This window comes from Trichosurus vulpecula, chromosome 1, assembly GCF_011100635.1.
Source record: "Trichosurus vulpecula isolate mTriVul1 chromosome 1, mTriVul1.pri, whole genome shotgun sequence".
NCBI classification, from domain to species: domain Eukaryota; kingdom Metazoa; phylum Chordata; class Mammalia; order Diprotodontia; family Phalangeridae; genus Trichosurus; species Trichosurus vulpecula.
The window spans coordinates 2,098,825-2,126,410 of NC_050573.1; the positions used below are offsets into that span (position 1 = coordinate 2,098,825).

At 44.7% G+C, this 27,586-nt stretch overlaps 1 protein-coding gene across 1 annotated transcript; it reads left to right on the forward strand.

Annotated features, from left to right (window-relative positions):
- Nucleotides 1-202: 202 nt before the first annotated feature.
- LOC118845768 (zinc finger protein 420-like) lies at nucleotides 203-14,811 on the forward strand. The gene is made up of 6 exons (XM_036753793.1): nucleotides 203-438; nucleotides 1,606-1,711; nucleotides 7,793-7,919; nucleotides 8,517-8,612; nucleotides 12,066-12,246; nucleotides 12,579-14,811. The coding sequence occupies exons 1-6, from the start codon at nucleotides 347-349 to the stop codon at nucleotides 14,773-14,775; spliced, it is 2,799 nt and encodes a 932-aa protein (XP_036609688.1). The 5' UTR covers nucleotides 203-346; the 3' UTR covers nucleotides 14,776-14,811.
- Nucleotides 14,812-27,586: the final 12,775 nt, after the last annotated feature.

The window sequence follows — 27,586 nt, forward strand, 5'->3', positions numbered from 1 at the left end:
GCACGTGTCCATTGGTCAGCCCGGGGGCGGCGGCGAGGCCGTAGAGCCAATCAGCGGCGCCGCTGCCTCTCCATTCCCTCCCTCCCCCACCCTCTTTTTCTCTGTAACTGTAGGTTGGTGCCGGGCCATAAGTTGTCTGACAAAGATCTGTGGGTGTAAGTGGACCATAAGCTCCATAGGCTTCAGCCCAGAAAGCGACGGCATTGCGCGCGGTTAGGGCTTTCTGGGGCGGGGAGGTGCTGGCCTCTTCCCTCCCTATACCTGCTGTCTTGTCAGGCAGCGAGCATTGCTTAAGCGCTTGCTGTATACCTAGGGCACTGAGCTAACCCTGGGCATACAAAGGAAGATGGAGACCCAGTCCCTGCCCTCTGTGGCTTCCCAGTCCAATGGGGGGGGACAAGATGCCCACAGACATGTACAAAGCCAGCCTGGACTGAGGTAAGGCCCTGGCCACCGCTGGAAGGGGGGGTTCAGCTGGGGGTCGGGGTCGGAATGAAGCAAGGAGAGCGTTCCAGGCCGGGGAGTCCAGAGAGCCCTGGAACGAGGATGGATCGGTATGTGGTGGTGCCCGATGGCCCAGACCTCCGAGAACGAAGGCCATACACGCAAAGATGAGGTGGGGGGAGGGGCGGGTCAGGACGGGCTTGGAAGGCCAAGCCGAGCCTTGTGTTTGCTCCTGGAGGCCGAGGGAGCCACTGGAGCTGCGGGGGAAGGAGGATGACCCTGGGCTCTGGAGCGGGACACCGAGGCTGGCAGACCCCCGCACCGCAGATACCGCCCCTGTCCAGGGGGCGGTGATGAGGGTCCAACCCAGGGTGAGGGCGGTCCGTGAAGATGGCCCTGGCCCCATATGGGCTCTGGGGAGGGTGACCCCTCGCTGTGAGCCTGGGGGCCGGGAGGATGGGGGTACCCTCCGCAGTGACAGGGAAGGTGGACAGGGTCAGCTTTGGGCGCATGGAGTTTAAGACAGGAATAATATCTAGCTTTACGCAGCACTGGCTGGGTGTGGGCACTGAGCTAAACGCTTTATAATTTTTATGTCATTCCACCCTCACAACAGCCTGAGAATCAGGTGGCATTACCCTCTTTTTACAGACGAGGAAACTGAGGCAGGCAGCCCCGACCTGCCCAGGGTCACTGAGCTAGGAAGTGTCTGAGGCTGAGTTCACACTCAGAATGGATGCTCTGCTTCAGCTGTTCGCAGCCAGAAGTTCCTTGGTCTGGTTCTGTGCTCACTTTCAAGCTTGGTTCTAGGTTCCTGCCTTCTGTCCGTTCCCCTGCCTTCATGTTTGGGCCTTTGGTGCCCTCTTCCTCTCAGCCACCCCTTTCTGCCCTGGTGTTAGGACTCTCCAGAGTCCTCCTCTAGACCTCTCTAGGGGCCAGTGGACGGAACCTCCTGGAGGCCAGAACTTGCTTCCTTGCGTTGACTTTTGGGGACCTCCTCCCAGGGGTTTAGCCAGTTACTTGTACCTTGAATTTCACCGTGGGAACAGCCGGTGCTTGTGCTCCCTCGGTGGGATGCTGCTGCAGGATGTGCAGCTTGGGCCTGTGGTCGGGGCAGGCCAGAACCACATCCGCTCCCCTGACGTTCCTTTTCCTATCCAGATCGGTCTCCAGAGAGCTCTGCCCTCTCCAGTCACTGGAAGAAGAGAAGGAGGAGGAGGAGGAGGAAGAAGAGATGGCTGGGCTGCTCCTGACAAGACCCCACCAGGTGAGCACAATCTTTTTTTCCCAAGTGACCTCTGTGGCCTCACAGGATAGACATGTTTCTTTCTTATACCTATCGTAAAATCATCGATTTCATCAAAAATTCTTTTCCCAACAACCAAGCGTTTCTTGTAAACTGGTGGTGCCTGACTCAAACAGGGGAGAACCCTGTTGACTTTGAAAACCACAAATGAACAGTTTTTTATGTTGTATTGTAGTTTTACTTATTTTAATAAACATTTCTCAGATATAGTTTAATCAGGTTTGGTAGCACTGAGGAGTTTTGTGCCTGGTGGGCCTGGAGTTTCACACCTCTTTTGTAAAACCTCGGAACAAGTGGGCAGAGTCAAGCAAAGCAATTTTCCTCAGTAGCCATTACCAGGAAATCTCTCTCTCAGTCTCAGGCCATGACTTCATGTCAGGAGAGGGGCAGCATGCTGCTTCACTGCTCCTCTGGACCTGGAGTTGGTCCCTGCAGTGAACCAAGGCCTGGAGGCCTTCCCGGTCGCTTCTCTTTGTAATGTGGTTACTGCACAAATTGTTCTCCTGCTTCTGCTCCAGCTCTGCATCAGTTCATACAAGTCTTCCCAGATTTCTCCGAAACCATCCCCTTCATTTCTTCCAGCTCAAGAGTATTCCATCCTCTTCAAACACCGTGATTTCTTCGGCCCAGATTGATGGCCATCCCCTCATTTCCTGTTCTCTTCCACCACAAACAGAGCTGCTCCAAACATTTTTGAACACTTGGGGCCTTTCTTTCTTTGATCTCTTGGTCTAGGGGTATTCCCGGGTCAGAGGGCAGGCTGAGTCTAGCGATAGTTTTCCACATTGATTTCTGGGATGGTTCTATCAGTCCACAACTTCCCTAACCCCACATCAAGGGGCCTCTCCAACAATGGTCATTTTTCTTTCTTGTTATTTTTGTCAACCTGATAATTGGGGGGTGAAATCTCAGAGTGCCTTTCATTTCCATTTCTCTAATTATCAGTGATTTGGAGTGGGGTTTTTTATATTGCAGTTGACTCCTTAGATTTCTTCCTTGCAAACTCCCTGTTCATTTACTCTGATCATTTATCAATTGGGGAATTACTTAGTCTTATCGTTTTGAATTAGTTCCTTGTATCTTGCAAATGAGATTTTTATCAAGGACACTTGTTACAAAGATTTTTCTGCAGTTTTATTTATCAATGTGTCCTTAATTCAGCAGAGTTTTTATTGCTTTCAGTTTCATTAATCTCTGCTTTGCTTTTCAGAACTTTTATTTTGGTATTTATTTGGAACTTTTAAATTGGTTCGTTTTTAGGTTTTCAGAATTTACTGACCAGATCATCCGTTCTTTCTCTCTTTTGTTGATGAAAGTGGTTAGAGATCTCAGTTTTCCTCTAGGTACAGTCTGGACTGCAATCCCCAAATTTTGCTATGTTGTCTCATTGTTATCATTTTTGGGGGTCAGAATCTTTTATTTCTGTGATTTGTTCTTGGACCCACCAATTTCTTAGGGTTATGTTATTTAACCTACAATTTGTTTTAATCCTTTCTTCAATGGTCCTTTTATTGAGTGTAATTATTACGATACTGTGGTCAGTCAGAGATGTGTTTGTTATCTTTTGTCTCAGTCAACAGTCTATAAACATATATTAATTACCTACTATGTGCCAGGCACTGTGCTAAGCTCTGGGAACACAAAGGGAGGCAAAATACAACTCCTGCCCTCAAGAGCTCACAATCTAAAGCAAACAAATATGTACAAATGACCTGTAGACAGGATAACTAGGGAGTAATTAACAGAGGGAAGGCAGTAGAATTAAGAGGAACTGGAAAGCCTTCTTGAAAGGGGGAGATTTCAGGTGGGACTGGAAGGAAGCCAGGAAGGTTTTTGAGGTTTTCATGTCTTAAATCGTGGTGCCTTTTTGTAAATTTTTCTTACAGTGCCAAGAAATATACATGCTCCTTGCTTTCCCCATCCAGTAATTGCTAGAGATCTGTCAGATCTGATTCTTTAAAAGAATGTTTGCATTAGTAAATGTTTACTTTCCAAATGCTTATTTTCAGACACCAGTGCAATCATAGATCAGATATTAGAGAGTGAACCATGGCCCAAACTTGCCTGCTTTACTGGTCCTGATGACAAAGTACAGAAAGATTGGATGGCTCTAAATTCAACCTTTGGAAAGATGTGTCTGTTTCAGAAGCAAACATTTTTGGTGGACAGCAGGTTGGCCTTTCATCCCAGCATGAAGAGTAAACCTGCTCGATGCTGTCGCTGGCTGCTCCAATGCTTGGCTCTTAGATGAGGTATTATTTGTCCAAAGCCTGGCACATAGTAGGCCCAGATCCATGCTTGTTTACAGCCCTGCTTCCTCTTGCCCAAGTGGTGACCTGGAGGGGCACTCCTCCCTTCCTTCCCCACCTCCTCCTTCTGCTTAGTGACCATTCCCAAATCCTTCCATTTTCCGTCTGGGCAGAGATGTTCCTCTTACTCCAGGGGGCCAGTTCTCTGGGTCCACTAGGACTTCCTTTTCAGAAGCATAACATCAGGTAAGGCTGTTCAGCTCTCACAATTATCTAGGTGTCTACACCAAGGCCCAGCTGGCCTTGACTATCAGAGGATGGCTTGGCAGAGACTAGTCCAGCCACCACGTCCTTCTCCCTCTTCATGAGCCACTGTTGTCCTGCTCATCAGATCTAACTTCTGTTTGTCCGGTTTAAGGCAGGTGGGACAACACATATTTATTAAGCACCTGCCCCAAGCCAGGCTATGCTGGGCACTAGGGAAGCAAAGTTCTGCAGCCTGGGGGCCCTTTTGTCCATAACTACTTATTGTGCCAGCCTCACTTCCTGCATTGGGACTTTGTGTCAGTGCCAGACTCTAGCACTTCTGGAAGGAACCTTAGGGCCTTGCACTGCCATAGTCTGTTTCTCTGGGGTCCTTTCCTCTTCTCCAGGCACTGAGTGCTGGGTACCTCGAGGGTCACAGGGCTGCATCAGGGTGGGGACTGAGGAACTGTTGATGCAGGGCAAAGACAGATCACTGCCCTCCCGTTTTGAGCTTCTTGAGCTCCTGCTACCAGTTTGATTCTGGGCCATAAATCTGCAGGCTTGCCCCTGGTTGGATCTCTGATACACTGCTGTTGGCAGTCTCTGTCAGCTGGCTGGAAGCCTCTGCAGACCCAGAGGGACAGTGGCCTGAAGCCTCAAGCTCAGTCTGGGATCATGGGGTGGTGCTAAAGGCCACCATTTTCTCTTAGCTCTTGCCCTGGTCCTTGCCTGGCGGTCAGATTCGCAATAGTGACCCACTGTGGTTTTTCCTGAGACTTCCTACTCATTCCTCAGACTGGCTCTCTTCCTGGATTGGGAAGTTGGGATAGTTGTGGGAAAGAGCTAGACAGTCTCCTCCGGCTCTGCAATCTTTGACTGTTTCCAGTTCTAGAGCTGTTCTAGAGCTTAGCACAGTGCTTAGATTAGGAAAATAAAGACTTTTGTTATTCATTCGAAGCAGAACCAGAGGAGAGGAGCTCACACTAGCCAGAGTCCTGAGGAAAAAGACATGAAGGGCAGGGTGTGGACAGAGCCCTGAGGGGCAGGGTCAGAGCAGGGGAACCCCAATTGCAGCAAGGGAGGGAGGATCAGTTGGAGCCCTATTGTAGAAGGCTTTCTTCTCATGTTTAGACATGGGGGCATCGAAGGTGACTGCTAGTGATCCCATAAAGCTGGTGTTTGGGGGATGGAGGTGGAAGAGGAGATGGCAGCAGGAAACGTTTGAGTAACGCACCATGAGAAGGGGAAGCTCTTTGTGAGTGACCTCAGTCTTTCCCCTAGAGCAGAGAATGGGTGGAATTTACAAAAAAAAAAGCCACTTTAAGCTGGAAAATGTCCCCGCACTTAAAGCTGTTTCAAAGTGGATTGTGCCTCCTGTAGGCTGGTGGGATTGACTGGACCCTTTCCCAGCTCTGGGACTCTGATTTGCAGAAGACTGCCTCCCCCTGGCACAGACCCAGCCCATGGAGGCCTTTCCAGGACAGTTGCCTTCTCTTATACCAGTGCACACTGGAGTGGAAGGAGGAGAGGACATGGTTCTGGATGGGCCTGGCCACTTCCAAGCCTCTCTGGGCCCCTTGGCACAACAGGCTTTCCTTCTTGGAGCCTCACCCTGCCCATCTCTGTCCCTCTCCAGATCCTGGTCAGTCATCTACCAACCCCAAGGTTATTCAGGCTCTCTTCTTTGGGAATTTGGTACCTGGCTCACAGCCTCTCCTCCCATGTCTTTGTACACAGTGAAGTCCTTACAGACTCCCAGGCTTTGCAGTTCAACAACCTCCTCAGCATCTATGACCCACCCCTTCATGCCACCTCTGACACCCAGGTGAAGGGGTCCAGTGGGCAGTTAGTGGAGCTCAGGAGAGAGCCACTTAAGGGTAGGAGATCAACGGTGAGTCATCTGCAGAGGGGAAAGGAAGCCCATGGGAACTGAGGAGGTCACCAAGCAGGACAGTACAGAGAGGGGAGAGAAGCTCCCCACCCCCATCCCCCAGGACAGCCAGGTGCAGTGCACAGTGAGTGGGCGAGGCCTTGTGTTGGTAAGCAAAATGGGCTCTTAGCACTTAGTTCAACCAAGTGCCCTTGGAGAGTTAGGCTTTTGTTTCCTTTCAGTAATTCAGTGTATTTCATTGAGTCTTACTAGGTGCTAAGCCTCAGGCCCAAACCCCTATTAGGTGTAAAACCTATGTGGGTGTGGATTGGCAACTAAGGTGGGGCCCAAGGTGGGGCTAACTAAGGGGAGGTGCTAACTCCAGAGCCAATCATAGGAGCCTAAGTTCTGGTCATTCAGATGACATTTGATGATGTCTGAAATGCTTTAAGAAGAGAAGACAGAGCCATTTGCGGAGGGCTCTCACTCTTGGTGGCGTTTGGAGACTCCTGGGCAACTGTACCTAAGAGCCCTCCAGCTTGTAAACCCAGATGCTGGGACTTTGTTAAACTCTGGCAACTATGTATTGGGATTTGAATGAGACAAGGTCTTGTCTGTCGATGTTTGTACTTTGTATTTTGCTCTGAAGTTCAGTGTGCTGGTCTTTTTCCCCTGAACTAAGTGAATGATGTTTGTATCCTGAATTAAAGTAAGCTTGTCAACCCCTTAATGTTGCTTTCCTTAGTTAAGCAGATCAAAAGAACCTGTGCTTTTGCAGCATGCTGGTAGCATTCTTGTGGTTGGACTTGTTGGTGGATCTCACACCCCCCACAGAAGATGCTAGCCGGATTGTTGAAACAGGCCTAGAGGAGGCTGAGGAAAAGCAGAGATTCAGAAGATCAGGAAGGCGGACAGAGGCAAGGCTGACTGCAGAGGCTGAGAGGGGCAGGCAGGGGAAGTAGAGAATGTAGATGGATTTGCCTTTGACTTTGGTTGTGAGAATGAGCTTAGGGGAAACGGCTTTTTAAAGAGTGAGTGAGCTGTGGCGGTCCAGGCGGGAGGTATCAGGGGTCTGTTTGAGGAGAGAGGAGGAGATGGCCGTGGACTTGACAAGTGGCCCGAGCTGAGGACGCCTCTGAGGGCTGTGCAGCGGGCCAGCAGGGAGAGCCAGCAGGGAGGGAGGAGGCGCTGGGACCCACTTCTGTTTGGGAAGTGTTGAATTTGAGATGGTCAGTCCAGCTCTGCTGGAGGTGTCGAGGGGGCCTCTCTAGTCTTGTCAGGAAAAGCCTCCACCTCTGAAGGGGAGTAGGTGCTCAGAGTGGACCTCTGAGGAGTCTGTGCCTTTCTTAGTTTCTCATCAGAAACATGACTGGGGGGGCAGGAAGGGAAAGCATTGTTTAAGCACCTACTGTGTGCCAAGCATTGTGCTAAGTAAGTGCTTTACAACACCAGAAAAGGTAGGTGGTATTATTGTCACCATTTTACACATGAGGGGCTAGGGCTTAAAGAGATTAAGCGACTTACCCAGTGTTTATCTGAAGCAGGATTAGAACTCAGGTCTTCCTGACCCAGCTGCCTCAGAATGGTGCGAGATCTACTCCCTACAGGTCCTGCACACTCGGCTTGTCCCAGAGCTGGATAACCCTTGGGCGAGCATGGGTGTCTTTGGTGTTTCAGGGCGCTGTGACCTTCTGGGACGTGGCCGTGGACTTCACCCCGGAGGAGTGGGGGCAGCTGGCCCCTTTTCAGAAGGAGCTCTATCGGGAGGTGATGCTGGAGAACTACCGGAACCTGGTGTGCCTGGGTGAGGAGGCTCCCCGGGGCCCTGGATTCTGCCCAGTCAGTCAGCCGACAAACATTTTAAGTACTTACTCTGTGCCAGGCACTGTGCCTAGCTGTGAATGCTGTGAATTTTTTGCGTGTTTAGCAAATTAACCAGGGATCGATACTCTTGTTGAGGCCAGGAAACAAGGTACTTACGTTGCTGTTCCCAAGTGGGTTTTCTTTGCCTTCTCTCTGGGTGATCTCATCAGCTCTCAGGGGTCCAGTTATCTGTTGGACGTCTCACCTTGGTCTTTGCTTGGTATGATTGCGGGCAGGCGGTGTGGTGGTGTCCCTTTGATCATGCCTGCTCCATTCTCAATTTCCTCTGGCCCAAGGCTCTGCCTTGACATCCCAGTACTTTCATCTATGCGGGGGAAGCTTCCCATCCTCTTAGGGAGTGGGTGGATTAGGACCTCATGACCTTCTGTTCTTTCTGGGCTCCTGTTCTCTCAGTGACCCGCTCCCCATACTGCCTGTGAACACAGCATGGTGGGCTTGGGCACTGGGCCTCTCATCTGTCTTTGTTCCAAACAGAGAAGAGACTAGTATTGAACTTTTTCCCACTTCCCCTGAGCAGGACTTGCAGTTTCCAAACCAGATGTGATTGGCCAGCTAGAGCAAGGAGATGCGCCTTGGATGGCCGGAGGAGATATCCCAAAGAGCAGCTGTGCAGGTGAGTCATTGTGTGCACCAGAGACAGGGTGAAGGATGTTCCTGATGTGACAAACCTGGGTGAGAAGCATAGACCTTGGGAAGACTGGAACAGTGATGGATCTGGGAAGAAATAGAATGAGTTCTGTTTAAGATATGCTGAGTTCCATCTGCTGCAAAATTACCCAAAGGATGTCCAGCAAGTGATCATTGGAGCATTGGAGCCATGGGAGCTGTCAAAATCACCAAGAGAAAGTTCCATTGGATGAAGATGAAGATGGCTTTATTCATTCATCAAATAACTATCAATAAATCCATTATATCTCTCTAGAAACCTACATGTATGTATGTTGGGGAGGGGAGGAAGTCTGGATCTGTGATTTCACGGGTGATCTTGTCAGCTGCCGTGGGTCCAATGATCATCCACTGGCATTTCCAACCGCAGGAATGCACAGTTTCATAGCCTCTTGGGCACAGTTCCAAACCACTTTACAGAAAGGCTGAAAGAAGTCACCAAAAGGAAGTGGCAGTGCCAGAGCCAGAAGGCTTCATCAAGGATGCGCCATGCCAGGCAAGACATATTTGCTCTTTGGACACGGTTCCTCTATGGGTCAGTCAGGGGAAGGTTGTAGAGATGGTTTTCCTCCTTCCTAACAAAACACTTAGCAGTGTGCTGAATGCCCTTGTGGCAGAGATGGAGATGTGCCCTAGACATGTCAGTAGAATTGGATGGATGTGGGAGCAGTGGAAAAGCCAGACTCCACTGAAGGCTTGGTGTCAGCATGGACAAAGCTTCTCCATTGGAGTTTCCCAGGGATCTGTGCTCAGCAGCCTTGGGCTGGGATGGTGAAGCAAGGATGGTAGTTGGTCAGATTTTCAGGTGACAGAAAGTGGGGAAAGGTAGCTGAGACATAGGATTGCAGAGTGAGGACCTAAAAGTCTTGACATGCTAGAACATTGGGCTGAATCCTATGTTGAAATTAAATCTAGAAATTAAAGCTAGAGCCTTATACCGATTCAAAAAGCCCATTTGCCCATGGATAAGGATCGGTAGCATTTTTACAGTATGTTAAGATTTGCAGAGCCCTTCACGTGTGGCACCTTGTTTGAGCCCTTTGATGATCCTCTGAGCTGGTGCCAGCACCATCCCATCTTACAGATAAGGAGACTGAAGCAGAGAGAGGTTCCATGATTGGCTGAGGGTCCCAGAGTCCATGAGTGTCTGAGCCCGGATTTGAGCTCGGGTCTCTCCGATGGCAAGTCCGGCGCTCCCTCTGCTGTGCCACCTGTCTACTTCATTGAACTGATGTCCAATGACATTCAGAATGGATTTATGAAATACTTTCTACATTGTTCTTATTCAGTCATTCAGCAGTGTCTGCCTCTCTGTGACCCCACGCACCTTAGCACTCCAGGCCTTTCTGTCTTTCACCATCTCCTGAAGTCTGTCCATGCTCGTGTCCGTTGCTTACATGACACTATCCATCCATTCAGTCTTTCCCAACATCAGGGTCTTTTCTGATAAGTCCTATTTTCTCATTATGTGGCTGAAGTATTTAAGCTTCAGTTTTGGTGTCTGAACTTCCGGTGAATAGCCTGAATTAATTTCTTTAGGTATTGAATGATTTGATCTCCTTGCTGTCCAAGGGACTCTCATAAAGTCTTCTCTAGCACCACAATTCAAAAATGTTGATTCTGTGGTGCTCAGCTTTCCTTATGGTCCAGCTCTCATAGCCATACATTGCTATGAGAAAAACCATAGTTTTACCTTTACTGACCTTTATCAGCAAGGGGAGGTCTCTGCCTTTTAGTGTGTGTCCAGATTTGCCATAGTTTCCTTTCCAAGGAGGAAGTGTCTTAATTTTATGGCCGCAGTCACTATCTGCAGTGATCTTTGAACCCAAGGATTTCAACTCTGACACTGCTTCCATTTCTTCTCCCTCTGTTTGCCAGGATGTGACGGGACTAGTTGCCAGGCTCTTAGAGTTTTTTTTATGTTAAGCTTCAAGCCAGCCTTTACACTCTCTTCTTTTACCCTCCTAAAGAAGCTTCTTAATTCCTCTTTCTATGGGCCAGGTACTATGCTAGGTACTGGGGATACAGAGACAACAATGAAAAATTCCCTACCCACAAGGAATACTCTACTGGGAGAGAAACATGCACAGATAAGTAATTACAGCCTGATTTGGGGGGAGAGGACATTAACGGCTAAAAGCCTTGAGCTGATCCTGGCAAAGACTGGAGGATTCTTAGACAAGAGGAGAGGTTACCTGGGTCTGGTCCTTCATGACCTCTCATCAGCATCCACTGGCTACCCTCTCTCATGTCCATGACTCTGCTCCCATCTGCTTCTCCTACCTGTCTGATTGTTCCTTCTCACTCACTGCTAACTGCGGGGGTCTGACCTGGGCCCGCTTTGCTTCACACTCCGTTGTCACTCGCCTCATCAGCTCCCCTGTGTTTGACATCTCTTCATGTACAATTCCAGTGCCATTGCCCTTTGCCTGAAATGGTAGCCTCCCATTCGTCTTCTTTCCACAGCGCTCTCTTTTCTACAGACTGTCATCAACACAGCCTCCCATTTGTTATTCTCAAAGCACAGGCCTCACTGTGTCATTCTCCTTTTCACATTCCCATGGCTCCATATTATCTCTGTGATCATAAGCGTGGTATTTAAAGCCCTTCAGAACTGGTCTACAACATACCTTCTCTGTTTTATTCCATCAATCAACAAGCATTTGTCGGGTGCCTACTCTGTGCCAGCCTGTGTTAAGTCCTGGGAATACTAAGACATTAGTGAACAGCCCCTCCTTTCAGAGAGCTTATGCTCTAGTTGGGAATGACAATGTAGACATATAGGTAGGTGCATTTTGGGGAAAAGGCACTAATAACTGGAAGTGGGGAGAGGTGGAATCAAGAAAGGCTTCATGTAGAAAGTAGGCATGAAGAACTGTGCCAGATGGAAGTGATGAAAGAATGCATCCCAGGCATGTGGGAGATAGCCGATGCAACGGCATGGAGGTGGGAGATGAATTATCATGAATGAATGAGGAAGTTGAACAAGGTCCATTTGGCTGGACTGTACTATCCATAAAGGGGAGTAACATGTAGTAAACCTGGAAAGGTAGGGAGAGGTCAAGCTGTGAAGGGCTTTAGATGTCAAACAAAGGAATTTATATTTAATCCTGGAGCTAATAGGGGAGCCAACTGGAATTTACTGAGCAAGGAGAGTCATGATTAGATTTACGCTTAAAGAAAATCACCTGAAGACAAAGTGCTCCCGTTATCTCAGAACCAAATACAAGATTCTCTGGCTTTTAAAGCCTTCCTAACCCACCCCTTACCCTTTCCACTCTTTTTACACCTTACTCCTCTCCATACAGTCCTTGCTCTTTCTTGAACTCAGCAACGAACTGTACTTTCCTTTCTCTTGGCAGGAAGAAGAGAGTTATTGTTTGTTTTGTTTTGATTTCAGAATTTGAGATACTGCCTGAAACCAAAGAATCAGCTCTGAAGTTTGTCATTCCTATAGAAGGATCATCTAAGAAAAAACTGTCCAGGGATTGGCCCTGGGTTTCCAGATTGGAAGAAGATTCAGAAAGTGGTACCAGTTTGGAGAGGCAGCAGATAGAGAACAGTAAAGAAAGACATTCTAGGCAAGTGAAAATCACCTAAGCAAAACTTCTGGTGCAGTGAGCAGTGGAAGTAAAGAGTGTGACAGAAGTTTTAGTCTAGGACAGATTCTTTTTCCTTAGTAGAGAATCCACAGATGGGATATCCTGCTAAGGATCTTTAAAGTCTGTTCAGACCCAGAGAAAGATAATCATCTGCTTTAAGTGGGTGTTTTTCTAAGTAAAATTAATGTGAGAAATTCTTAAATTATAATTTAGACCTTATTTAATATCATAAATACTGACAAGAAACCTAATGAATGTAGTGAACGTGGGAGAGGCTTTAACCATAGTTCATCCATTTCTTCCCATCACAGAATTCAAGCTGAAGAGACACCTCCAAAATGTAATAAATGTGGGAAGGTCGTTTTTGAGAGCAAACAACTTACTCAGCCTCAAACACTCCCTACTGGAACAAAACCTTGTAAATATAAGGAATGTGGAAAGGTCTTTAATCAGGGAACAGGATTTAGTGAGCATCGCATGATTCACCCTGGAGAGAAACTTTGTGAATGTAATGAACATGGCCAAGCCTTCCCCCAGGATACAAGATTTCCTCAACATCAGAAAATTCGTACCAGAGAGAAACTTTATGAATATAATGAACATGGAAAGGCCTTCCACAAGCAAACACAATTTACTGTACATCAGAGAATTCATACCACAGAGAAATCTTATAAATGCAATGAATGTGGAGAGGCTTTTAGCCAGAGCTCACAACTAAATCCACATCACAGAATTCATAGTGGCAAGAAATCATATGAGTGTACCGAATGTGGCAAAGCCTTCCGTTACAGTTCCTACCTTACAGAACATCAGAGCATTCATACCAGAGAGAAATCTTATAAATGTAAGGAATGTGGGAAGGTCTTCCAGTGTAGCACAGACCTAATTCTTCATCAGAAAATTCACATTGGAAAGAAACCTTATGAATGTAGTGAATGTGGGAAGACCTTCCGTAAGCGAACACAATTTACTGTACATCAGAGAATTCACACTGGAGAGAAACCTTATAAATGCAATGAATGTGGAAAAGCTTTTAGCCAGAGCTCACAACTCAATCTACATCAAAGAATTCATAGTGGAGAGAAACCTTATGAATGTAATGAATGTGGGAAGGCCTTCTGCCAGAGCTCACAACTTTCAGTACATCAGAGAATTCATACTGGGGAGAAACCTTACAAATGTAGTGAATGTGGGAAGGCCTTTCGGCAAAGTGAACAGCTTACACTACATCACAGAATTCATAGTGGAGAGAAACCTTATGAGTGTAATGAATGTGGAAAGACCTTCCGAAGTAGTTCACAACTTACTGTACATCAGAAGGTTCATACTGGAGAGAAACCTTATGAATGTAAGGAATGTGGGAAGGCCTTCCGCTGTAGCTCATACCTTACAGTGCATCAGAGAATTCACACTGGAGAGAAACCTTATAAATGTAATGAATGTGGAAAGGCCTTTCGTCAGAGGGAACAACTTACCCTACATCACAGAATTCATAGTGGTGAGAAACCATATGAGTGTATTGAATGTGGCAAGGCCTTCCGTTATAGCTCCTACCTTACAGTACATCAGAGAATTCATACTGGAGAGAAACCATATGAATGCAAGGAATGTGGGAAGGCCTTCCATTGTAGCACAGACCTTACTGTGCATCAGAAGATTCATACTGGTGAGAAACCTTATGAATGTAATGAATGTGGGAAGGCCTTCCGCACACATACTCAGTTTACTGTCCATCAGAAAATTCATACTGGAGAAAAACCTTATGAATGTAAGGACTGTGGGAAGGCCTTTAGACAGAGCATAGAACTTACTGTACATCAAAGAACTCATACTGGGGAGAAACCTTATGAATGTAATGAATGTGGGAAGGCCTTCTGCCAGAGTATACAACTTTCTCAACATCAAAAAATTCATACTGGAGAGAAACCTTATGAATGTAATGACTGTGGGAAGACCTTCTGCCAAAGAACTGGACTTACTGAACATCAGAAGATTCACACTGGAGAAAAACCTTATGAATGTAATGAGTGCAAGAAGGCCTTTCGAAATAGTATACAACTTACTCAGCACCTGAGAATTCACACTGGAGAGAAACCCTATGAATGTAATGAATGTGGGAAGGCCTTCTGTCAAAGCTCACAACTGTCTGTACATCAGAGAATTCATAGTGGAGAGAAACCTTATAAATGTAATGAATGCGGGAAGGCCTTCCGTCATAGTGCACACCTTACTCTACATCAGAGAATTCACAGTGGAGAGAAACCTTATGGTTGTCCTGAATGTGGGAAGGCCTTTCGAAGTAGCTCACATCTCACTCTGCATCAGAAAATTCATACTGGAGAGAAGCCTTACGAATGTAAGGAATGTGGGAAGGCCTTCCGCTGTAGCTCATATCTTACTGTACATCAGAGAATTCATACCGGAGAGAAACCTTATAAATGCAATGAATGTGGGAAGGCATTCTGCCAGAGCACACAACTTACTCGACATCAGAGAATTCATATTTGAAATCTTTTCAATAGTAAATCCTTATGAATGTGCAAAGAATTTCTGCCAATTTCAGCCTAATATTTAAAAAATTAAGCTACAGCAGAACCTTGCAGGTCATAATATTTATAACAACACTTGACATTTATGTAAAGTTGTAAATTTTACAAAGCACTTTACACATATAACAGCCTTTTCTGAGGCCATTTTGCCATCTCCCAAGAGCATTGTCTAGCTGGGTCCCCCAGAAGGTGGCCAACTCCTTTCAGGATTGTAGGGGTAACCTTGGAGAGCTGCAGTTTCCAGTACTATTGATCATTGATGGGATTATCAGACTTAATTACGTTTAGGAAAGGGTATTTAGTAAGTAGGTATGGCAAAAGCAGTTGTTACAGAAATAATCCACCCAAACTAAGGCATTTTCTGCCCTTGATCTCATAAGTTCTCTAGGGAGAATGAGCTCCAATGTGGAGTAAAACGGAAGTGAGATATATGTGTAGGGATCACATGTCAAATGGTAAACTCATAGCTCCTGGTTACCAGAAGTTCTCTCCCTTTGTGCAGCCCTCATGAATTTCCCTTTAGGTGCAGCTCTATTTTTCCTCAGATTATGTCTGGTGGGTCCTCAGTGTATCAGCCACTCTTGCTTCTGCTTCTGGTCCACACTCTGGTCTTCTGAACGTCACAGTTTACAAGGTTGTAATGTAACAGTTCCATCTCTGGACACCTTTTCTTGGGAGACCTCTTTGCCCTCAGCACGTTGCTCTTAGCTCCAAGCTGGATGCGTTGTCTTCTACTAGTAAATTCTCTCCAGTCACATCATTAATGGAGAGGAAGGAAGGGAATTTCCCCTCTCAAGAGTCATTCTCTTTTAGGGGCCTAGCATCCCTAGCTCCTGAATTTGCCACTTAATTAATTGGCTCAGAAATAGCTTGCTGATTTTATATGTTGCTCAACAGAAAAACTTTATTTTCAACCCAGATATTTCCTGTGAGGTGTCATGTCTTTATCTCATGACCCATAGCCCCTATGACTTTTTTTTCAGATTAATTAAGGATTTATTCATATCTGGCTCGCTTTTGATTGATTCAGTTAGGATATTTGGGCTTTCTGTGTTAAATCGGGATGTGCCCCCACTTCCATCTATGCATTATTGCATTTTAGCCTTATCTGAACCTACAGATGCTGTTATCTTCATTTGAGAGATGAGGACACTGAGGTGCAGAGTAGTAAGTGACTTGCCCATGGTCACGTGTCTGTTTGGTGCTAGAATCAGGTCCTCAGTCCATGTCTCAACTCCAAGTTCAGAACTTTTCCAGTAGATCACGCTGCCTCTCCATGGCACTGACGAAAGCCATCCCTGCCCAGTTTCCCACAGTGTTGGTTTTATCTCTTCTCCTTTCCCTTGATCTCCTCAGGTCTCTAAGTCCCTAAATGTACAGGTGATCTTTGAAGACCATTCATTAAGAAAGTGACTAGGAGCTTCCTCAGCTCCACAAGAATGCTCAGACTCACCCCAGAAGAAAAGGTGCTTGTGGGATTAAGGGTCTTGGTATTTGGAGAATCAGTAATATATTGGCCAAGTCTGATTCATATTGGGCTGGTCACACAAGTTCAAAATTGGAAAGAAAATATTTGAACATCATTTGACAGAACAGAAGGAAGACTACTCAGCAATAACATGGAAAAGATTCCTGACACAGATGTAATGGTGGTTCAAGTATGTGTGGGCTCCCTCATCTCTGTATAGAAGCATGTCTTGTCATTGGGGCAGGGTGTGGTGACTCATCACTCTGAGGCATTCAGTCTGTCAAACATTTATAAATTACTCTGTACCAGGCACTGTGCCAAGTCCTGGGAATACAAAGAAAGGCAAAAATGCTGTCCCTCTCCTCACAAGCTAATATTTTAATGGGGAAGACAAAATACAATTATCCATGTACCTGCTCTTTCTATATCTTACCTACACACATATGTATAGATATGCATGTACATACATAGTAATCTCAGAGAAGGCACTGAGGGGTGAGTTGGAAAGGAAGGGTTAGGAGAGACCCAAGAGAGCTAAAGAAGGTGCATTTTGACTTGTCTTGCAAGAAGCCAGGCAAGCCTGTAGCTGAAGATGAGAAGAAAGCATCCCTGGCATGGAGGAGTAGCCAGGGAAAGGCAGAGTTGGGGGATGGTATGTCATGCAAACATCAAACATACAAGTGTTGCTGGATCGTAAAGTGTAGAGGGGAGTGAACTAAGTCACTTTGGCAGCTGTGTGGAGGATGGGTGGGGTAAAGTTAGGCAAGGGACTGCCAATAGGCCATTGTGATCATCCAAGTCGGGGTGATGAGGGTCCGCACCAGTGTGGTGGCTAAACTAAGAGAAGGTGGCACCTACAAGAGAGATTGTAAAGATGGAAATGGCAAGACGGCAATAGATTGATCATAGGAGGTGAATGCAAGAGAGATGTCAAAGGTAATGCTGAGGCTGGGAGCCTGAGTACCTGGGAGGTTGGTAGTGCCCCTAATAATCATGGGGAATTTGGAGGGAAAAGAAAGCAGCTCTTGTTTTGGACATGGTGACTAATAGATCTATTGGACATATGATTCAGTATACTCAGGTGGTAACTGGTGTTGCAAACTGGAATTCTGCAGACAGGTTAGGCCCAGATTTATAGTTCTGGGAGTCCTCTTCATAGAGATGATAAGTGAACCCACCCAGCAATTGTGAAGGACACATCCCACATGAGCTATCCTCTTTTGCACTGTCAAGTGACTGGGAAACCAGCGCTAACATGGTTTGAGCCTTAGCCACCAAGGCTAATCAAGCTTCAGTGAGATAGTCTTTTCCTTTTAGCGAAAGATCTAGCCTAACCAACATGTGAAGAGCCTCCCAGTAGATATTGTTCCTACCATGCTACCCACTTGGTGGTCCTAAAGGTCTAAATCTCACCACTTAAATCTCTGTGGGGCCATTACTGCTTAACCCTAACCTCAGAGACTTGAGAAGCTTGGCCTAGGTAGTACTGGAGGAATAAAACAAGAATGAACCTAGAAAGAGCCAGGCCCCCACTAGGGAGGGCATCCTCCAGATCTCCCTTCCCACACACTTTCCAGCAATACAATGCTGCCTAAAACTCTGAGACTACTGGTATTTGGCCTTTGTTTTTGAAGAGGACCAATCATATCATGAAGGTGATGTCTTAACTTGGGGATGAATTGGATTTAAGTGAGGCAGAATCGCACACAGTCATTGGCCTCACTCTTCCAGAGTCATCAAAGTCTTGCAGCAGGACAAAAGTCAAGCTGACTGGTGATGGCCTGGAATGCAGTGGATGACCTTGGAATCTTCCACATCCGACTGAGCTCTGAGTGCTCCGCAGTGCCTGCTTCAGCTGCCTTTGTGGCTGCTGGAACAAATTTTTCTTATCCACCCATTCTGCTGAGGGAAGTCTTCACATACTTGGGATAGCTGTCCCCAAACTCACTGACAAGTTTGAGGCCTGTTGATTACCCTCACCCTTGTTTCGCCCATCTGCCAAGGTGGTTTTACTGGCATGTGGCTGCTGTACCTGCTACAGCTTTTTGGAGCCCTGGGTCAAAGGGCTCAGCAATACCGTCATACCCTACCTCCCCAAACACCCTATATCCCAAGGCTGAAGGCTCACGGACTACGATAACCTACCTGAACTTATTCCTCAGTGATTACCATGCCGCACCCCATTATTTCCCTTGCTAACACAATGATTCTGGAGCCCCTGCTGCTGTTATTCAAACTCCATTCTCAGTACTGCACTGGCCAGTCCCTTTTTCCTATCCCTTTGAACCCAATGCCAACAAAGTACTATTTACTTTAAAACTACTCACTTTTTAAAAATTTGATAGTATTTTATTTTTTCCAATTACGTGTAAAGACAATTTTCAATGTTCATTTTTCAAATTTATTTTTAGTTTTTAACATTCACTTTTATAGAATTTTGAGTTCTAAAATTTCCCTCTCCTTTCTCTCCTCCCTCCCCAAGACAACATGTGATCTGGTACCGGCTATACACGTACAATCATGTTAAACCTTTTCACATTAGTCATGTTGTAAAGAATCAGAACCAAAGGGGAAAATCACAAGAAGAAAAAAAAAAGAGAGAAAACATTATACTTGGATCTGCATCCAGACTCCATGGTTATTTCTCTGGATGTAGATAGCATTTTCCATCTTTAGTCTTTTGGAACTGTCTTAGATTGAGCTAAGTCTAAAGTTGGTCCTCACACACTGTGACTGTTACTGTGTACAATGTTCTCCTGGTTCTGCTCACTTCACTCAGCATCAGTTCATGGAAGTCTGGGTTTTTCTGAAATCTGCCTGCTCATCATTTCTTATGGAACAATAGTATTCCATCACATTGATATATCACAACTTGTTCAGCCATTCCCCAATGGATGGGCGTCCCCTCCATTTCCAGTTTTTGGCCACCACAAAAAGAACCGCTATAAATATTTTTGTACATGTGGGTCCTTTTCCCATTTTTAGGATCTCTTTTGGATACAGCCCTAGAAGTGGTATTGCTGGGTCAAATAGTATGCACAGTTTTATAGCCCTTTGGGTATAGTTCCAAATTGCTCTCCAGAATGGTTAGATAATTCACAACTCCACCAACAATGCATTAGTGTTCCAATTTTCCCACATTTTCTCCAACATTTATCATTTTCCTTCAATGTTCATTTTTGGAAAGATTTTGAGTTCCAGATTTTTCTCCCTCCTTCCCTACCCCTAAAGATGGCAAGCAATCTAATATAGTTTATACATATGCAATTATGTAAAATATTTCCATATTAGTTGTAATGTGAAAGAAGAAATGGAACAAAAGTAATAAACCGCAAGAAAAAAAGTGAAAGTAGTATGCTTTGACATGCATTCAGACTCCATAGTTCTTTCTCTGGATGTGGAGTGCATTTTCCCTTGTGAGTCTTTTGGAATTGTCACGGATCATATTGCTGAGAAGAGCTAAGTTTATCGTAGTTGATCATCACACAGTGTTGCTATTACTGTGTTCAACGTTCTCTTGGTTCTGCTCACTTCACTCAGTATCAGTTCATATATGTCTTTCCAGGTGTTTCTGAAAGTAACCTGCTCCTCATTTCTTATAGCATAATAGTATTCCATTACATTCATATATGACAACTTGTTCAGCCATTCCCCAATTGATGGGCCTTCCCTCAATTTCCAATTCTTTGCCACCACAGAAAGAGCTGCTATAAATATTTTTGCACGTGTGGGTCCTTTCCCCTTTTTTTAGGAACTCTTTGGGATACAGACCTAGTAGTACTCACACTTTCTAATGTGCTCCCTGGAATGCCTGCTTCATAGGCAACAAACTAGCATTCATTTTAAACCTTTTCCTTTGTCCTTCCATGTCCTTGGACTCACTGAAACCTGGTTCCCTTCTGGTGATACAGCTTCCCTGATCACCTGTACTAGTATTGGTTGCACTTTCATAACAACCAACTCACTTGTTCCTCTCTGCCACTTCAACTCTCTACCTCTACTACCATCAACCAGTAACCTTTCTTACTTTGAGATTCATTCATTCCATTTAAATCATCCAGTCAAGATTCTGGTAACCATTGACTATCAACTTCCAGGAAATTCTACTTCTTTTCTCAATGAGTTCAATGCCTTTCTCACAGTCTTTCTCTTTTTCCCAACTTCTGCCCTAATACTAAGGGGAATTCATCAAATAAATTAACAGTTTTTCAAACGCCCTAACCTACCAGTTTTATGAATTTCCATGACCTATTACATTCTACTGCAGCTATACACAGAGATGGCCCTACCCTTGATCCCGCCATCACTCATAAATACACCACTTCTTTGTTTATGAACTCTGAGATTCCTTTCTCTTATCACAATTGGTTGTCATTCCACCTCTCCTTTTGACTGCAACCACAAAATCTGTTCTTTATCCTCACCATGACCTCCAGGTCCTGAATCCTTCACTTGCTACACTTTCCTCCCCTCCTGTGTTGGCAATCAAAATGGGCTCTTAGCACTCAGTTCAACCAAGTGCCCTTGAAGAGTTTGGCCTTTGTTTCCTTGATTAGGTTGGGAGTCGTTGGTGACCTCCTTGCCTCAGGGGAGGTCCTAGTTTACATGGGTTTGAGTGACATATTTGGGACATCAGAGGCTTTTAGACCATGTGGGTTTAAGTCACCTCTTTGTGACAATTTTAGGTCACATGGGTGAGTTGCATGTGTGACTCGTCCTTGACTCTGAAATAAGATATAAAACCAGGGGTTGGTTTTCTCTTTTTCAGAGCTCTTACCCACAGCCATGGTGGCCCGCGTGACTCTGGGCCAGCCCTTGTTATGAGCTCCCGGGCTGAACTTAGATGTTGGTAACTATGAATTGTATTTGGTCTGTCTGTCGATGTTTGTAATTTGTTTGTATTTTGCTCTGAACTTCAGGGTGCTGGCTTTTTCCCCTGAACTAAGTGAATGGTATTTGTATTAAAGTAAGCTTGTTAACCCCTTAGCGTTGCTTTCCTTAGTAAAGCAGATCAAAAGAACTTGGGCTTTTGCAGCATGCTGGTAGCATACTTGTTGGGCTTGTGTTGGTCTTTCACGCCCCCCACAACAGCTGCTAGCCGGATTGTTGAAACACCTCCACATCTTGACCCTTTGGTGAACCAGGTCAACTTTGCACTGTCCTCTGGATTCCCTTACTCCATTATCCTATCAAAGATCTTGACCTTTCTCATTCTTAGATTACTCCCACCATCTACTCCCTTTACTCCTACTGTCCTGCTGCTAAATGAAGATAGAAGAAATCCTGATGACTGGCTTCTCTACAAATTTACAATATATCATCTCAACTGGGCCCTCATTTCAACAAGGCAATCCCTTTATACTTCTCTAATTAATTCACTATCCTGCTCACCTCAATAGCTTTTCTAATCCAGTCTCAAGCTTCCCATGTCCACTCCATCTCCCAACTCTTCACTGAAAACTTTTGTTCATATTTCACTGAAAAAATAAAGCCATTTGAAGAGAGTTGCCACTATTCCCCTCTTTGTCTCACATCACTAAGTTTCCTTCCACCATTTTCTCCTCCATTACCTTTGTCTCACATGAAGGAGTAGTCCTTCTCCTTACCAAGGCAAACCCTTGTAATGCACAAATGATGCCATTTCTCCTCCTCTAGCAGATGGTCATCCCCCTTGGTCATCCCCCTCTCTCATTTATCTTCAGTGTCCCGGTCCACTGGCTGCTACTGTCCACAAACATGCCCATGTCTCCCCCATCCTCAAGAACCTCCTACTTGAGCCACCTATTCCTGCTAGCAACCGTCTATCTCCTCCTCCTCTTGTGGCTCAACTCCTTAGAGGACCATTGAGCAGTGGGGTCTCCACTTCTTCTATTCTCTCCTCAACTCTGCAGTCTGGCTTCCAACCCCATCATTCAACTTAAACCGCTTTCTTCATAGTTATAACCAGCTTATTTGCCAAATCTTGGGGCCCTCTGTCAGTCATTATGCACCTCGACTTATTTGCTGCTCTTGCCACTTCCCTCTTCTCCCTGACACTCCTCTCTAGGTTTCCAGGTCATTGCTCTTTCCTGCTTTTCCTCCTTCCTGCCTGACTATTCCTCAGTCTCCTTTCCTGGATCTTCATTTACATCATACCTGTTCACAGTGAGTGTCCCTCAAGGTCCTGTCCTGGGCCTTCTTTTGTCCTCCCTGTATATTATTTCACTTGGTGATCTTGTCAGTTCTCATGGATGGATTCAACTATCATTTCTATACAGATAATTCTTAGATTTTTCCAGCTCTAACCTTACTCCTGACCTTCTGTCTCGTATCTCCAACTGCCTATTGGACAAACGGGGTGTTTTATCAACATCTTATCGACATTCCCCTAAAACTAAATGCATCTTTCCCCAAAAGTCTTCCCCTCTTCCTGACTATCTGTTGTTGTCAAGGTTATGACCATCCTCCTAGTCACCCCCATTTGCCCTCCAATCAGTTGCCAAATTCTATTGTTTTTACCTTCATAATATCTCTTGCATGGGTGTCCTCACCTCCATTACTGCCACTGCCCTGGTGTAGGCCCTCATCCCTCATTCCTGGACTACTCCAATAACCTGCTGTTGGGTTTGCCTGCCTCTAGGCTCTCCCTGTTCCAGTTGATTTTACTCTTGGTTGTCAAACTGATTTTCCCAAAGCCATCTCTGACCACAACACACCCTCCTCCTATTTAATCATTGCCAAAGGCTACTTACTGCCTCCAAGATCAGTCAGTAAATACTTATTAAGTACCTACTAGGCGCAGACCTTGTGCCAAGTGCTGTAGAGACACAGAAAGTCCTCACTCTCAAGGAGCTTCCAGTCTAATGGTGGAGACAACAAGCAAATGACTGTGCAAACAAACTATAGACTGGATCAAGTGAAGAGGGGGAGCAAGCCCAGCGTCAGCCTTGTGATCTGTACCTCTACCAGACTGCTAACTGAGGCCTGGAAGGCTCCCTCCCCCTCCTGGTCCTTCCTTTACTTCCTTCAAAACTTAGCTCAAATCCAGCTTTCTACAAGAGGCTGTGTTCTGAGCCCTCCTCCCCACCCCCAATGCTCATGTCTTCCCTGAGAGAGTCCTGCCATCCACTCGGTATAGATCTTGTGTATATATTGTTAAACGTGAAAATTTGGTTTGAAGGAAACAACAGAGCTAGGTGATAGAAAAATCCATGTTGTTTATTATTTTCCCTTAAAGCATAGCGGAGCTAGCTTACTTGTACGTACAAGGAGTCAGAGTATAAACTCTGGCTGCCTGAACAAAGCAATGAGAAAACTTATATACGTTATTTTAGCAGAGCTAGCAAGCCTGTATTACCTACATATTTTTTATGACCCTCATGTATGTTTAACCATGATACAAGAAGAGGATTTTCCTTAATGGAAAGAATGTTGACAAAGGTCAGTTAATATTAAGTGAGATAGTCTCTCTTGGGTTTAGGGTCTCATCCCTTAATGGCTGACAGGTATCTGGCCTTGCTGACAGAGGTAAGGGTATTTTCTGAGCAAACTTTTAGAGAGAACAAAGAAGCCCAGGTCCTGGATCTTCATCCAGTTACTCATTAATTCAGGCTCTGGGTCTAGTTGAAATTAAAAATGATATAAAATAGTATAATATTTTCCACATTTCCTCCTTTTGGTCAAAGGTAAGCTGAAAGCTTCACCTGAAGACCAATTAAGGTATGGAAAAATCTCTATCTTCCTCAGGGGTAAAGTTCTAAAAATCTGGGTGGATTCAGGTTATTTTCTTTCTGTGGTTGGACATCCCCAGAGATGGACAGTAATTGTAAACTAATTGTCAACAAGCAGAGGGAGCAAGTTGCAAGGGGCAATAAGCCAAAGACACCAAAAGTACAGGTAAACAGTCTTGGGAACGCAAGGGACTCAGAAAGGGAGTTGTCCTTCGTACAGGTTCTGGTCCAGAGTCTCGGGAGGGTCTGCCTGCGTCTGATACTGTCCCCTTCAGGCTCTTTGAAACCAGAGGGCAAGGTGTCCTATGGGCTCAGATGTCCACTCAGGAGCATGGGCAATCATCAGATGTGATAGAAGGATCAAGGAGTCCATATCCACATGTTGGCAGTTATAGAAGTAAGCAGATCTGACAGGAGCTCCCAGAACACATATGATTTGATAATTGAGAGAAAAACAGCACAACATAGGTCCCAGCCACGCAGGGCTAAGTTCAAACAGTGCAATAAATGGTTCAGTATCCCAGCCACGAGGGCTGAGTTTAAATAATTACAATAAAGTTTTTTTTCTCACAATTCACAAAACTGCACAATTACATTAAGTACAGACCAAACCACTTAGATGGTTCACAATAGAGGGGGAAATTTGCATGTCACATGTTTTACATTTACACATTAGATAACCAAGAAAACTTAAACATGAACCATACAGAGTAATGCAATCATTATTAACAATGTTGACTAACATTAAATTCCTTGTATCCCATTACATACACCATCATAAACTTTTAGTCATGCCATGTCTCTTTGATGGCATTTACAAAATAATCCACAAACCATTCTTAAGAAAACTTACAATGTTTCTGATTTAATTCCAGCAATTAATTGCACAATTTTTATACAAAGTACCTTTAAATCCCAGTTACATATTTCCAATGTCCATTTAAAGCAACAAATTTTTTTTTTCAGATGCCTGATTGTAGTTATCTGGTTCCTAGATAGTAAAAGAGAGTTCTGCTTCTCTGGTTCAGATCTAGAAATTCTCAAACAATTCTGACTTAAAATAACTTAGTACAATCATTTAAATTTGGCTCTCCTTTTTTTGAAACTTCAGAGTATTTCAGTTCATATGTCATCTACTGTTTCTAACCTTACCTAAATTTTGTACCTGGTATAAGAATCCTTTAAAATATGAAGGTCCAACCATAAATTGAATTCATCTTCTGTAACCAGAATGGACTTTGTTTTCTTTGAATGACTCAGCTTACCTCATTGAGCTTCCCTGGACACTGGGGCTTGCTCTTCTGGGGCAGGAAGCCCAGCGACCATGCCAGGAATCAGAGAACTTCCTGTGTGATGAGTCATGGGGCTGGCTGAGGGGAGGTGTGTTAACCTGGTCTACGCTAGGAGAAGGGGCCAAGTCAAGAACCAATCGGCCCTGGTCATTCAGGCGGCGCTTGATGATGTCAAAAACTCTATAAGAGGGGAGAGGACAGCTTGAAGATCCCCTTTTCCTTTTCCGGTTGGAGCCAGAGATGCCTACAGCCGAAGCAGAGCTGCTGGTAGCAGAGCTGACTGGAGTGCTGAGCACGGACTGGAGGCCAGTGGGTAATCTTCTTACCATAGAGGGGAAGCATGTATACGATTTTGCCTTATACCATCTTGCTTCTCTGTGGCCTCCTGGTTACCCTGGTGAGGCGGACTTATTGGGCCTGGAAGCTTTTGATGAAAATATCAAAATGGGGACGCTGGTTTGTGGGCTTGTTACTGTGGAGTGTAAATACATGCTTTAGTTCTCCTGCCTTCTGCCTAGAGAATTCCTTATATCCTGTGGTTCTGGACCTTTTAGGCACATATGAGATTCTCTTTGAAATCATAAATTCTGCCTTCCTAATATATCTTCCTTTTAAAATCATCAGACAGATACCTTAATAAAGGAGATATAATTTCACTTGTAACAATATCTTATACAATTTCCTTGTACAAAAATCCACATTTAAGATCTTATTACATAAACACACTTATTAGCTTGAATTTCCATGACTGATAAATTTTGGAGCCAATCATACACATCTGTATAGAATTCTTAGAGGAATCAATCTGATCCTATTGCTTTTTCTCAAAATTTGCTATCCTATTTAATTAGACATTTATCACATCACATCTTTGCCTCATTACTTTGTCTAATCATTTCCTCCTTTTGGAGGATGTTATCTCTATATCCTTCTGATCTTTATTTGGTCATGAACATAGGTTAAAATTGTAAGCTATTCATTCCTGTATCCTATTATAATAACTCAGAGATATTCCAATATTCATCTATTACCTAATAGATTTAGCATAGTGCTTACAAAACTTCTTATTAATATAAATTTGCTATGAAGAAAAGAGGGACAATATCATATATCTTAACAGAAGGAAAGAACTTCCTTAGCTCTGTTTGATTCCAGGCATGAGTCATATCTGATAGCCAATCTTATAGTCACCAGGTGCTGAAAGCAGGGCTTAGGAGTAACCAGGTGGGGATTTTCCTTTTCAGAAAGGAAATAGCAGAATTGGGAAATAGAGTCAGGAAGATCCTACCTAGGTTGCGTCCAAGGTCGTCTTCAAGACTTTTTCCCAGGCACATCCACCTTAAAAAGTCTCAGTTTGTAATGCCTGTCATACCATTACTGGCTTCACGTGACCTATACCTGTAATCAGAGCTTAAAACAATATTAAATTGTAGTCCCATAAAATCTTAAATAGCAAATAAATATCCTTCAGATAGGACTGTCCCAAATTTCATTGAGCTAATAATTATCAAATCAAATCAAGCTGCATAACTTTTCTGTCTTCTAAAATACTTTCTCACACTCTCAACTTAACTTACTAAAACCATCTGAAACTATCATTCTCGGGACAGGAGAGGCTTAGCTAGCTCCCATTTGTCCCCAAACTTTCTTATCTGCCTTTCCTATTTTCCCTCAACCTTAATGTACCTTTCCAAATCTTTCAAACCCATTACTCAGTCTTCGTTTCAGCCATAAGACAAAACAACTCATAAGTTAGTACTTTCATTGTCATAACTGTGTATACTGGAATCCCATTCCAGCTTCTTAAACACACAAAGACACACACACACAAAAAAAAATTTGTTTTTCGTGATAACTCATTCTAAAAGAAGGGAACACTTATTAAAAAGATCTGCCATCTCATCTCCCCCTGAGGGTGGGTTCTTCTCCATCAGATGGCAGACTTCACTAATTAAACTACCAGGCCAAACCCATCTCAAGTCTTAGTCTAATCTTATCAGTTTTTTTTTTTAAGAAGCCAGGTTGGAGGCTTCTTGACCCCTACCATTCTCTTATTGCTGCCCCTCCCCTTTCCTTCCCTTCTGACAGGTGGGCTAAGGTAAAATTCTTTTCTTCTTATCTAAACTAAGGGCCCGGAGGAGTAAGGAATTCAGACTGTTGTTTCAAACCTCCTTACTCAAAAAAGAACCCTGAATAAGACATTGAATGGCCTTCAACCTCCCTCCCAAGGCTTCTATAGATTCTAATAATTCTAATAAGGTTCTCACCCAGAAACTCCGAGGACTCACAATAGGTTTGAAC

Bases quoted from the DNA above. Each gene is read 5' to 3' on its own strand.
- LOC118845768 (XM_036753793.1), top strand. From the start codon at position 347: ATGGAGACCCAGTCCCTGCCCTCTGTGGCTTCCCAGTCCAATGGGGGG. The intron at 439-1,605 runs GTAAGGCCCTGG...TTTCCTATCCAG, and splicing joins CAAAGCCAGCCTGGACTGAG to ATCGGTCTCCAGAGAGCTCT. The intron at 1,712-7,792 runs GTGAGCACAATC...TTGGTGTTTCAG, and splicing joins TCCTGACAAGACCCCACCAG to GGCGCTGTGACCTTCTGGGA.